General features: G+C 50.1%; 1 protein-coding gene across 3 annotated transcripts in view; it reads right to left on the minus strand.

Moving 5' to 3' along the window:
- The window catches only part of STX2 (syntaxin 2), a 32,979-nt gene that overhangs the window by 17,157 nt on the left and 3,123 nt on the right, over window positions 1-12,699 (minus strand). For all 3 annotated transcript variants that reach the window (XM_045534310.1, XM_045534309.1, XM_045534308.1), the window contains exons 2-3: window positions 8,030-8,104; window positions 3,753-3,852 (exon numbers count right to left, since the gene is read on the minus strand). In XM_045534310.1, coding sequence (XP_045390266.1) covers window positions 3,753-3,852; window positions 8,030-8,104 — 175 coding nt within the window. The remainder of the gene's footprint in view (window positions 1-3,752; window positions 3,853-8,029; window positions 8,105-12,699) is intronic.

Raw genomic sequence — 12,699 nt, forward strand, 5'->3', positions numbered from 1 at the left:
ACTGCCCTCAGAGCAGCACACGGCCACTGCCAGGGTCACACTGGCTCCCGGAGCACATCCAGAGCCAGGCCAGTACCTTCGGTATTCTCCAGAGGTGGGAGGTCCCGCACCTAACTAGCCGACAATCGCACAATTCCATGAACACTTAGGGAGCACCTTAGTGCAAGAAGACTTGTGTTACCTAACAGTTCCATAAAAACTGTTTGTATGGAACAGTTCCATAAAAAAGATCAGACAGACACAGGAAGAGGCAGAACCAACAAATGACAAGAGAGGTTTAAGGACAATGCCAGGGTGACCAGACCCTTCCAGGCAAGGACGATGGCCCAGGGCACAGGGCTGTGGGACCCCGGGCTGCAGAGACGGCCACGTGGCAGGAACCGCATAGACAGCACCAGGAAGGACGTGCAGGTGTGGGGCTCTTCCGTAAGCACAGGTCAACAGTGAAGCTCTCCGAGCAGACGGACGTCAGCAAAGCCACGCATCAGAAAGAGTGTTCTGACCACGGATGAAAGTGGAAGGAAGGAGACCAGACACAGAGGGAGCCTTCAGTTCTCCTCTGGGAACACACTCTACGGAGAGAGAGTCCCAAAGGAATTCTGGAATTTGTGCGGCATTTCCAGTTATCGCAAAGACCGGGGACAGCCACTGGCATCCAGAAGACAGGGACCAGGGGTGGCAGGAGACGGGGCCCTGCAGCCAGGGGCCGACCTGGTCGTGTGTCTGTGACTCCCAGCCGTGCGCTGGGCACTCCTGTCGGTGAGAAGGCCCGTCTTCCTGAGCCCAGAACCTGACTCCATCTTACAAATAGTGTTTTCACCTGCATAGTTCACTATGCTGTGGATTTTCAGGAATGCAACTACTGCTAAATGGAGACAGGCTCAGGGACACGTCCACAGTTCATCCTTTAAGAAGAGACACACCCTTCTCGTTCAGAACAGAAGAACCAGGCAGAAGCAAGACGATGATGGAAAACATAATGACGACAACTGCAACTACCACTACTGAGCGCTCTTTGGTGCCACGCCGCCCTCAGCACTCCCCGCAGCACCGGCTCGTTTAACACTCGAACAACACTCACAGGCAGATAACACTAGCACTGACGCATTTACACACGTGGGGACTGACACGGGAAACGTTAAGTAACATGTGCAAGGGCACGTGGGGAACAATGGTGGAGCGGGGTTTGAATCCAGGGCTGAAGACGAGGGCTCTCCACACGCATCCAGGCCATCAGCAGCTGCCGAGGCCTCGCTGCACAGCACAGTGTGAAACCAGCACTAACCAAGGGCGCCACTCTCAGAACAGCCCAGAATGCACAGCAGCGGGAAGGTGCTGGGAGTGGGGAGCCGCGTGGGTGCAGCGCCCTAGCTTGGGCAGAGAGAGGCTGTCAGGGTGAGGACCGCGGGAACGGGAAACGTGAGCAGCAGGAGTGACTGCAGGGTGGACACACCCAAGCGTGGAGGAAAACAAGGGCTCTGGCTCCGGACAGAAGGAGCTACACGACCTATCGTGAACGAATAAAATCTCCACCATTCACGGTAAATCCTGGCCATGTCGTCACCAGGATCCAAACACTGGGATCACACACATTTCATGCTGCTGCAAGGCTGGATCCGTGTTTGAGGGCCTGAAATGTCTACATTTTGCAAAAGCTCTCTTCTAAGAAAAAAGCAAAGAAATGCTGCAAGAGTGGAAGGTGGAAAAGAAAAGCGCAAGCGAAAGGGCCCTTCATCACGCTCCCAGCAACTCTGCCCTGGACCTTGACACCGAGGTCAATGGCTTGACGAGGGCCACCAGCCCGGGCTCTGGGACCCACCCAGGGCCAGGCTGCGCTCTGGCCCCACCTGGCGGCCACCGTGCCCCAGCACTGCTCTGGTCGCGAGGCTGGCTGGGGCTTCGGAGGGCAGCAGCCCCAGGAATCTCCCTGTTCACTGGGAGCCCCCTTCGGGCCCATCTGGAGCAGTGGGAGAACACGGGGGAGGCAGGGCTCCAACTCCCCCTTCCTCCCCTTCTCCACAGGACCTGGGCCACGCTTTCTCTGGGAACAAGGGCAGGGAGGGGACAGTCACCACCTGCATTACCATGCGCCCATTACTGGGGAGAGCAGTAACTGTATCTTGCGAGCAGCGGCACACTGCTGCCTACATTTTCTTTCACACTCTGTTGTAAAACAACGAAAGACAAAAAGCAATGGTTTTCTTTAAAGCCCAAAAGGAACTATTATAAAACATTAACAGCTCTAAATCCATTCCAACAATAGCTCTATCTGCTATCGGCAGCAAAAATGTTTTGGAGGTGAATTACTCAAGAGAAAAAGAATACACTGATGTTTATTCAAATTCAATTTCCCTAAGAATTAACCAAGACGTTAAGAGATGTTACATAAACAGTTCTGTGGGCAAACAGATTTGCGAAACACGAAACGAAGTTTAACAGGTTTCCCTAAAGCAGGTTCCTCAGAGCCCTGTTCTAAGGGTGCTGCACCTGTCCCAGGGGGTGGCATGAAGGAGCCACAGATGTGTCTGGCCACAGACCCTTGTTTCACAGACTAACGAGACTTTGGCCACAGGAACACATTTTGGGAAACACTCTTCTAAATCATAGATGGACAGTGACAGAGGCTCAAAGTGTTATTTTATAAGACATGCAAAATGTTAAAATATAATACTAAGTTCTTGTTTTGTCAATGTATGGCTACGCTAAATAATTCTCGAACAAAAAACATATCTGCTTTCAACATCCCTCCGAGAGTGAGAATGAGGCTGCTCCCCTTGCCACTCCAGGGCTGTACTGGAGGTCAGTGAAATAATTAAAGACAAAAAGCTTAAGAGCCGAATGGAAAAACTGTCATCCTTCACAGGCAACATGACTGGGTGCAGCGCAATCCAACGGAACCTACCGAGAATATTAGAATTAATAACTAACTTGGCAGGGTAATGGAATACAAGGCCAACATACAAAAATCACTGTTTTCTACGTATACCAGCAACAAGCAAACAGGAAGTGAAATTCAAAGCAGATGGGAATCACATTAGCATCGAAACACCCACTGCCTAGGAGTAAGACGAAAGGCCTGTGAGCCTCAGACTGAAGCCGACAAAACAATGCTGAGAGACACCGAAGACCAGAACAGTAGGAGGACAGGCCATTTCCAAGGATTAAAAGACTCAATATTGGGAAGACGTCAATTCGCCCCCAAAATGGCATGTTCAGATCCACGTCCCATCTAAAGTTTCAGTATTTATCACTCCAGATCAACAAAACCCTCCTCACGACTCCCGAGCCCCACGCTGGGCTGCTCACACGCTGTCCTCAGCAGACACTGAGAACAGCACAGTGCACACAAAACCCCTAGGACTTTTAAAAACACCTGTCAGTCCACCCTCATCTTTAAGCCTGCCCCAACAAGCAGTGATTTCCAAATCAAGCTCTTACTAACTGCCCTCTACATAGAAAACCCTGTCCTTGCTTAGCTGTGGCCGCACCCAGACCTCAGGTCTGTAACTGACGGTGACTTTCACGTATTCTTCTGGATAGCATACACCATGGTCCCCACCCGGCCGCACACCAGACCGTGCCGGGAGCTCCAAACCCCACCTGGACACAGCTCACCTGGGACCACGGCACTAGGACGCCCAGCGCTGGGCAAACGCCCGGCTCAGTCTAACGGGACTGGAGGGTGGACCTGGGCAGCAGACAGCAAGAGAAAGGCACAGACAGAAGGACTTTTCTGAAAGCCATCGACTTACTTCCTTCCGGGTTTGGTGCAGAAAGAATGATGCTGTGGTTTTTCTTTACTTCTTCAACATAGTGAGCTATTTTACTGATACTGTTTCTAATCTCCTCGACCTAGGACAGACAGAGAGAGGCATCACAGCGTGGCAAGTGCAAATTTGCTACCACTTTTCATTACCTAAAAAGGGAAGAAAAAAGGAAGGAAATAAATGAATAATTACCACACAAAGAAACAAAATGCCTTTCCCATTCTCAAATTGATATCATTTAATTTAAAAAATAGAGAGAAATGTACCATGTGATATTTCTACCTTTATGGCAAAGGCAGCGTCAATCAACGTTCACTGGCGAAGCCATTAGGCTGTAAGGATTCCTACAATCCGGTCCAAGTAGCGCCAGAGAAGGTGCCAGCTGGACGGGTCCGACCGCTAACGCACCGCTCGGCACAGTCACGACGCAAACGCGCCCTGCAGAAGGTGCTGGCAGCAACGCGCTGGCGCGGGCAGGTGCCTGCAGCCCACCAGCCTTCACTCGCACTGCCCTGGGGCTCTAAGCGGCTCACGCGACTCAGTGTGTGTTTGCAAAAGCAACCCACTTGCTAGCGCGGTGTCTCTGGGTGGAGTCAGGACATGCTCTCCAAAGCCCTCTGTGGCAGGCCGAACGATGGCCCCACGGAGGGTCAGGTCCTACTCCCTGGAAGCTGTGAACGGTGCCCTACGTGGCAGAAGACATCTGCAGCTGCTACTAGACTAAGAGTCGTGAGGACGGGAGACAACGCCGACCACCCAGGCAGACCCTCCACCTAAGCACGGGAGTCGCAGGAGACAGAGCGGGGCGGCCAGGCCGCAGAGCAGCCAAGCAGCCACTGAGCAAGATGCCACACTGGGCTGCTCCCACCTGCCGCGGTCACAGACCCCACTCGTTGTGGCACACGTCCACACCCCAACTTTGCAGCCTGAGGATGTGTCACCTCTCATGGCAAAGGGACGCTGCAGACAGGATGAAGTTCAGAGTCTTGCGAGGGGGATCATCTTGATCATGTGGGGGTGCCCAGCGTACCGCAGCGTCCTTCTAGAACGCAGGCAAGAGGATCAACGTCAGAAAGCGCAGAGGTGACAGGGAGAACAGCGGCGGATGCCGTGCTTCGAAGACAGAGGAAGGGGCGAGCCAGGAACACGGGTGGGCTCTAGAAGCCGTGAGAGATGAGGGAGACCCCCCCGTCCCCCAGCGGGAGCACAGCCCGTCACCACCTTGGTGTTTGCACGGCTCGTTTCAGACTTCTGGCCTCTGGAACTATGAGATAATAAAAATGTGTTGTTTTAAGCCACAATGTCTGTGCTAATTTGTTATATCAGCAACAGGAAACTAATGCACGTGTTAACACAAATAACACATCTTTATGACAAAAAAAATTTTCCCCAAAAATCAGTGCAAATAGGAGCAGTGATTTACATTTTTTATAAATCTGATTTCTAGCTTAATTGAAGGCACCTTGATTCTCATGTATCCTTCTGTGTTTAGCGTGTTGTCCCTGGGACACTCCACCATTGTACGTTCTTGAGACAGCAACAGGGAAAAGGTAAACAATATCTTACTATTATTACGAAAATAGTTTTGACCACGTGATCCACTTGAAAGGGTCTCAGGGACCCCCAGGGACCCCTGGTCCAAGCCTTGGACCACATTTGGAAAATCAAAGCATTAAAGGATAGTCTAACAGAGAATTCTGCTCTTAGAGGAACAGTTAACAACTATTCCATCAGGCCTGGGTGTTATTTCCACTTATACAGAATTTCTGTAGAACTTTATACAATTCACATACTTTCAATTTTATCAATCATGTAAAAACAACACATACAATAAAACTGATTCTTTTAAACCTTGTTGCTATTTCATTATGAAGCCTTAAGCACAAGTAATGGTATTTTGGTTTTAGGACACAGATCTACATTTCATTTTGCCATCTCTAAAGTATCATTTCTAAAGTAGTTCCGTGGTACACTGAATGTCAGAAAGTGGAAAGAACATTATTTTAACTCTTGGAGAGTTCTGCAACATGTACCACTGATAACTCTAGCAGAAGCCCCAGTGAGGTTCCGGAAGACAGGAACTTGCTGGGCTCACTCAGCACTAAGAGAGAAGCACAACAATGGTGACAGCCACCATTTACACCGTGAGTTACAAGACACAGGGGCTCTTTCTGTCCATTATAAATCATCTTTACAAAAAGGAGACTCCCTGGCCACCCTTCGGAGCGAGATTTTAGCCTTTACCAAACACTGGTCACGTACAAAATCCATTTCTTTTGCAACATTCTATGATAGCAAAGATCTGAAGGCCATTTTCTAAAACTGAGTTTATATTAACAAACATTATCTGCTTCTCTGTTTGCCTAAGAAGTCATTTCACAGAAGTTAACTGCAAAATAAATTGACTATTTAAGAAACAAAGACTGGAGCTTAAGTTAGAATCCAAATGAGGTCAATGAGGAACCTGCTTTGTACACAGCCCTGAGACACCAACAGCAAAGATGAGTCAACACCAGACAAACAGAGACTACAGCTTAGCAGCATTCAGTGAATTACTACATGGAATTTTTCTATTACATACAGCAACATGGCTGGGCATGGTGGCTTCACGCCTGTGACGCCAGTGCTTTGGGTGGCTGAGACGGGAGGATGGCTTAAGCCCAGGAGTTTAAGACCAGCCTGGGCAACATAGTGAGACCCCATCTCCACAATCAATCAATCAATCAATAAAACATTTAATGTTAGGAAATTCTTTAAAATAAGAAATAAATTTTTACAAGGAATTTGCATTGAAGAGTTAAGCAACCAGGTAGGGGTAAAATCTGCACAATAATAATCTGACAAAGTGGTTAGGGAAGGTAAAGACAAAAAATATAAAAGGTTTCATTTCTAAGAAGTCAAATCAGGAAATCCAGTATCTTAATTCCTTTATGCCTTAAAATAAGTTCTTGTATCTAACAATTTAATCTCACTGGGAATTAACAAATACTTGAAAACCAATGATTAGGCTTACATTAGGCATTCCAGAATTTCTGGTTGAATCTGAAAAACTGGTAACTTTTAGTATATTTTGATTAACATATTACATATTTTCAAATCCATGCACGGATAGACCAGTGTAGACTTTGGACTGAGCTATGCGATAGATTCGGCGTACTCAAAACCAGTCCTGTGAGTGAAGTGTCCATCATTAAAAAATACACTGGACGTGTTTCTTTCCTTCGTGTTTAACAAAGTCAAAGTATGTGTTCTGTGACTCAATTTCAAAAATCTGAAATTATGCAACATGAGGCCCAGTATTTCTCAGGTTTGAGAATTCACACAGGGCCTAAGCCTGGGAGCAGCACTGAGGAGGTCAGAGGGCAGTGCTGGGGAGGTCAAAGGGCAGGCAATGGCACCAGGGAAGACCGCCAAGGCAAACCTGCAGGATGGAGGCACCCTGAGCTCACACTGCAATGCTGCCCACACCCACAGTGGCGCCAGCAGGGCAGAGCTGCCACCAGTGCATGCGTGAAAGTTTTCCACGTTCCCAGACACCATCGCTAGATGATCATTTGCGACTTACTTGCTGAGAGGTCTTGCACGGAAGCCAATATATAGCTGCTCAGTCAAAGATTTTGGAAGATACACCCATGAGCTTTCTGCTTTCTGCTCTCTGTGCTCCCTCTGGGGCTCACTCCCCCATGTGGAGGCCCAGCGGGGGGGAGCGCCCCCGACAGCCGTGCACACTGACCCCCAGCAGCACCCGAGGCCAGGCTCAACCTCTCCCGCCAGGACCGCCCCTTCCTCAAGGACCTGGGAGCCCTCAGTCCCGAGAAACCACTGGTCTGGTGGTGAGAACTTTTAAAACCTCTATCAAGGGGGGTGGCAGGCTCTCCCAGAGGCAGCCAGCAGGGGAGGAAGTGCTATCTAGTAGCCCCCTGCTACACGGCACGGGGGCAGCACTGCCTGGCCAGCACCCCCCACCCACGGGCACGAGCCTCCTGGTCCTGGGAGGAGAGGGTTCCGCTGCACTCCACACCCATGATCCTGCCATTCCCACCCGATCCCCTCCCAGGCTAGTATGAGGAACAGTGATTTGCATTTTTCTCAGTATAACCAATGTTTTGATAATACTCATACCTCCAGAGGATTTACATGATTCAAACAGCAACTTTTAAAAATATGTTAGTATTATCTGAAATATGACAAACGCACAATTACATTAGCACAGCTACGTTTAAAGAAAAGGTCTGGGACCGGGTGTCCTTCAGGGCTCTCACCTGGTGGAAGAAATCCTCCATAAAATGGTCCTTCTCAACCACGACAGCTGTGTCTCCATCGTCATTCTTCCTACACTAAAATGTAAAATTCAGATGTTTAAAATTTTTATGTAGGCACAAACAGTGAACTGAAAGACAAAAACAATCCGTACCAGCAAGATCTCAACTCACTAGAGCAGTAGTCCCCAACCTTTTTGGCACTAGGTACCGGTTTCATAACAGACAGTTCTCCACAGATGGGGGGGCACGAAGAGCTCTGCAGCCCGGTCCCTAACGAGCTCGGGCAGCCGCACCAAACTGTAACAAACCAGCAGCCGCACCAAACTGTAACAAACCAGCAGCCGCACCAAACTGTAACAAACCAGCAGCCGCACCAAACTGTAACAAACCAGCAGCGCACCAAACTGTAACAAACCAGCAGCGCACCAAACTGTAACAAACCAGCAGCGCACCAAACTGTAACAAACCAGCAGCCACACCAAACTGTAACAAACCAGCAGCGCATCGCTGTCTAAGGCGACTGAACTCGGCAGCACTTTCAACACGGCAGTGAAAGCCCGGCAGGGAAGGGCAGGAGCCCCGGAGAGAAACAAGGTTTGGATTTCTCAGAACCAAGAAACTGAGAATCACTCATTCCACTGTGTGAGTCAATATAACACAAGCCAGTTTTATCTTCCAAAAGTGAAACTGGGCTGGATGAATTGGCTCACTAGGCAGGAGGATCCCTTGAGGTCAAGATTTCGAGATCAGCCTGAGCAAGAGTAAGACCCCGTCTCTACTAAAAATAGAAAAATTAGGTGGGTGTGGTGGTGCACGTTTGTATTCCCAGCCACTCGGGAGGCTGAGGCAGGAGGATCGCTTGAGCCCGGGAGTGTGAGGTTGCTGTGAGCTGTGATGGCACCCTGGACTCACCCTGCACTCTACCAGGCAACGGAGTGAGACTCTGTCTCAAAAAAAAAAAAAAAAAAAAACAGTGAAGCTGTTTGTGTTGCATATTTCCTATAAAGATTAAAAACACTGACATCACTAGGTAACTTTTCTAGGGTAATAATTTTCAAATAACTTTCACATATATTAGCTGGCATTCCTCCTTTTTCCCTGAGTAACTCCCCGTCACACATGCTCTAACAGTCAATAAACACTTCAGTAAGGAAAGGCATCTTAAAGACCTCAATAAGGAAAACCGAGAGAAGCAACTGCAGTGACCACGGAGACGCTGGTGTCTGGAAATCTGTTTGCGAGAACATGGAAAGATGAAGAGCGAGGAGATACATCAGGACCAGTTTTCTATCTGCAGCTGCACCGCAATCTCCCGGCTGGTTGAAGGAGAGGCTGCCCCACCCAGGTGGCTGACTCAGCAGTCGGGGAGGGGCAGAACCTGCATTTTAACAAGCTGCAGGCCATGCCAGGGGGCTGGCCCCGGGACCCCAGTTGACAACCATCCTTCTAGGCAGTCCAAATAATCTAACAGGGAAAAGCCTAACTAGGAGGAAAGACATTTTTGTCTATGGCTACGGGGAGAGGAAACAATAAAATGACCCCTGGGGAACTGACACCCTAATTACACGGCCGGGTTCATCAAAGCCTTGAGAGCAGCCTCCATAGTGAGACCCAACCTGCCGTCCTGAAGCTTCTCCCCAGGGGCAGCTCAACTCCAGACTCACAAAGCCAGGCGGCAACGACCCTCAGGACCTGCATGATCCTTCCCCAAGCCTCAAGCACAGCTCTACGGATCTACAACCCACCAACATTTGGAAACAAAATTCTACTCAAACTTAGGTAAGAAAAATCTAGAAACTTAACAAATGTGCTAAGAATGCACGACAAATCCTTCCTGTCTACCATCCGGGACACTCACCACGGCAAACCAATTTGGCCCAAAATCAACCACAGGGACTCTGTCACCCTCTCTGGCCCAGGGCCTCCTGTGAGCAGATAAGACAACCCGGGCAGCCAAGGTGGAGGGCGGGGAAAGCTGCTGCCCTGAGATAGGCGAGCTCACCCACCACCGGCCCCGCGCCCAAATCCCTTTATTAAAAGGGTCTGTGCTGTAACATTTGGATTCAGTGGACGGCCGCATTCAAGGATGCAGAAGGCCATGTGTGACCCCAAGGCCGCAGGTTCCCCACTGAAGGGAAGGACCCAGCCGGTGGCCCCTCAGAGCTGTCAGCTGCACATTCTGTCACAGGGACTCCCCGGCACCCCCTCTATGTGGTCTTCCCAGGAGCCCTGAGTGACACAGAGCCACCAGGCTGCTCTCACCTGGCACCAGTGGCTGAGCGAGACGCCTGGGGTTAAGGAGCACTGCCTCCGAGACTGCTCTGTCTGTGCCGTGCCAACAGGCAGGGGCTATGGGGTGAAGTCCTAACCCCAGCACCTCAGTGTGTGAACTGTATTTGGGAAGAGGGTCATTGCAGATGCAGTCAGTTAAGATACGGTCACACTGGAGAAGGAGCGGTACCTTGTGACGAGGGAGGCAGAGACTGCAGCGGTGCCCGCAGGAGCCAACCGCCAAGGACTGCGGGCCACCACCGCATCCAGAGGAGGCAGGGAAGGATCCTCCCTGACAGGCTTGAGAGAGCCGGCAACTCCGCCTCAGGCTTCCAGCCTCAAGAACTTCGAGGGAATGAATTTGTTGTTTGAAACCACCCAGTCTGTGGCCTTTGCTACGGCAGCCCCAGGACACTAAGCCACCGCGTGAGGGCTGAAGCACATCTGCACAGGCTTTCTCTAATCGAGACACTGACCCTTTACTCCTTCGGCATAAAAGCAGCACGGCCAGGAGGAGCAGCACCGTGCCAGGAACCGGAGACCACGCTGGCCTCCTCACCTGCAGCCTCGGGCCAAAGAAACGGAGATGCCCGTCCCACCTCCTTCAGGGTGGTGAGGGTAGGGTGCCAGTTTGGTAAGGAGGCTCTCTTCCCACAGCTAGTACACAGACCAATAAAAGCTTTGAGAATGACTTCTAGTCCATAGTCTTACTTCTAAGCAAAGCAGCCCTGGAAGACAAAATGGCAATCCCCTAACAAGCAACAGAAACTAACATGAAGTGAAACACACAGACTCCAACACTCTTCTCCGCACACATGGCTCCACTCCCGGGTGCTGCGTGCCGGTGCCCAGGAGGTATAGGAAGCACTTCAGGTGCGTTATCGTTAGTGCAGTTAATCCTAACAACCCCACGTGTGGTATGTGCCATTCTGTTTCATACACGAGAACACAAACCCCGCGGTTAAGGAATGAGCCCAGGGTCGCAGAGCTACGGGGAGGGCGGGGGGACAGTAGCCGCAGCCAGCCTGTCTAGCTGTACAAAGCTCCTGTCTCAACAGCCATACTACGCCGACCCTCCGAAAAACACTAAGAGCCGGCTGGTGGGCAATTTAAAAGGCTTTAAACGCCTTCCAATTTGTATGACCCCATTTTGCTGGCGAGGAGGCTGAAATGCCAACCTGACTCCAAACACTCTGCTCTTAACAGCGCACAACACACCCTACTCCTCCAGGAGGAAGAAGCTCCACCACATCGCCCCGCCCCGCCCCGCCCTGGGCGTCCCCCTTCTAGAGGTTCCTCTCCTCCACCCCGGCACCCCCAGCTCGCTCCCTCCCTTTCTCTAAACACTCACTTGGGCACGGGTTTCACTGTTTCCCTGTGCTTTTCTGTCTTCTCAATTGTGGGGGCTCAGAAGACACAGGGCCAGGAACGACAGAGTGAAACATCATCATGTAAGTCATTAACCGACTGTGAACTGGACCACACGAGCCCGGGGTGGGAGAAGGAACGTCAGTGAGCGTGCCTGAAACCCTGCTGGGCACTGCCCTGGGGCCCAGAGTCCAGGGAGATGGGACACGCACCCCCTGCCCCGTGAGTGACCACATGGCTCTCAGAGCATCTCACGGCTTTGAAAGTCACTCTAGGATCAGAGACGCCTCATCTGTTTTCCTCTGTGTTATGGAAAACTGCAAACATATACAAAAGTAGAATAATATCTCCATCACCCAGGCTCCATGATGACCGATCCACAGCCTGTCTTGTTCCAGCTGGACACACACAACTTCCCACCCTACACCCCAAGGCCATCTTGAGGCAAGTCCCAAGTGACAGACACTCTTGTGTGTATGACGCAGCGGAGAGCCCAGGCTACTTCACCTGCCGCTCCAGGAGAGAGGCTGTACCTGTCTCAATACTCAGGAGAAATGGTCTCCAACGTCACACTTTCCCTGAGGAAAGTAAGTTGTTTTCTTATCATAATTGTCCCATTCTATACAACTGCACTCCACACAGGGACATGGAATAAACAGAGAAGCTCAATCCCTCCTCAACTCTCTGAAATCCATGTTATACACCATTTTGGTCCACAAAGTCATTCACTTGCCAGTAAAAAATTTCTCTACCTGTAGGCCAAGAACGAGTCATATGACTAGAGATATGTTTTCTCTAATGTCCTATTTCTTATTCTTAAGTCTTTATTTACATTTCTCATTTCTACCTGGAATTCTCAAAACTATTAGATGTTAGGAAATAGGCCCAATAATACTGTTTTCTCCTTCATAAGAAATAAAAAAAATTACTACCAAAAACAGTGATATTTTTGGCTTTATGCCTAAGCTACATTACTCCTGTCTTCAGTGAAAACCCGTGTTCAATCCTTTGTGCTGAGATTAATACGAGTA

Source organism: Lemur catta, chromosome 21 (assembly GCF_020740605.2).
Source record: "Lemur catta isolate mLemCat1 chromosome 21, mLemCat1.pri, whole genome shotgun sequence".
Classification (NCBI taxonomy): domain Eukaryota; kingdom Metazoa; phylum Chordata; class Mammalia; order Primates; family Lemuridae; genus Lemur; species Lemur catta.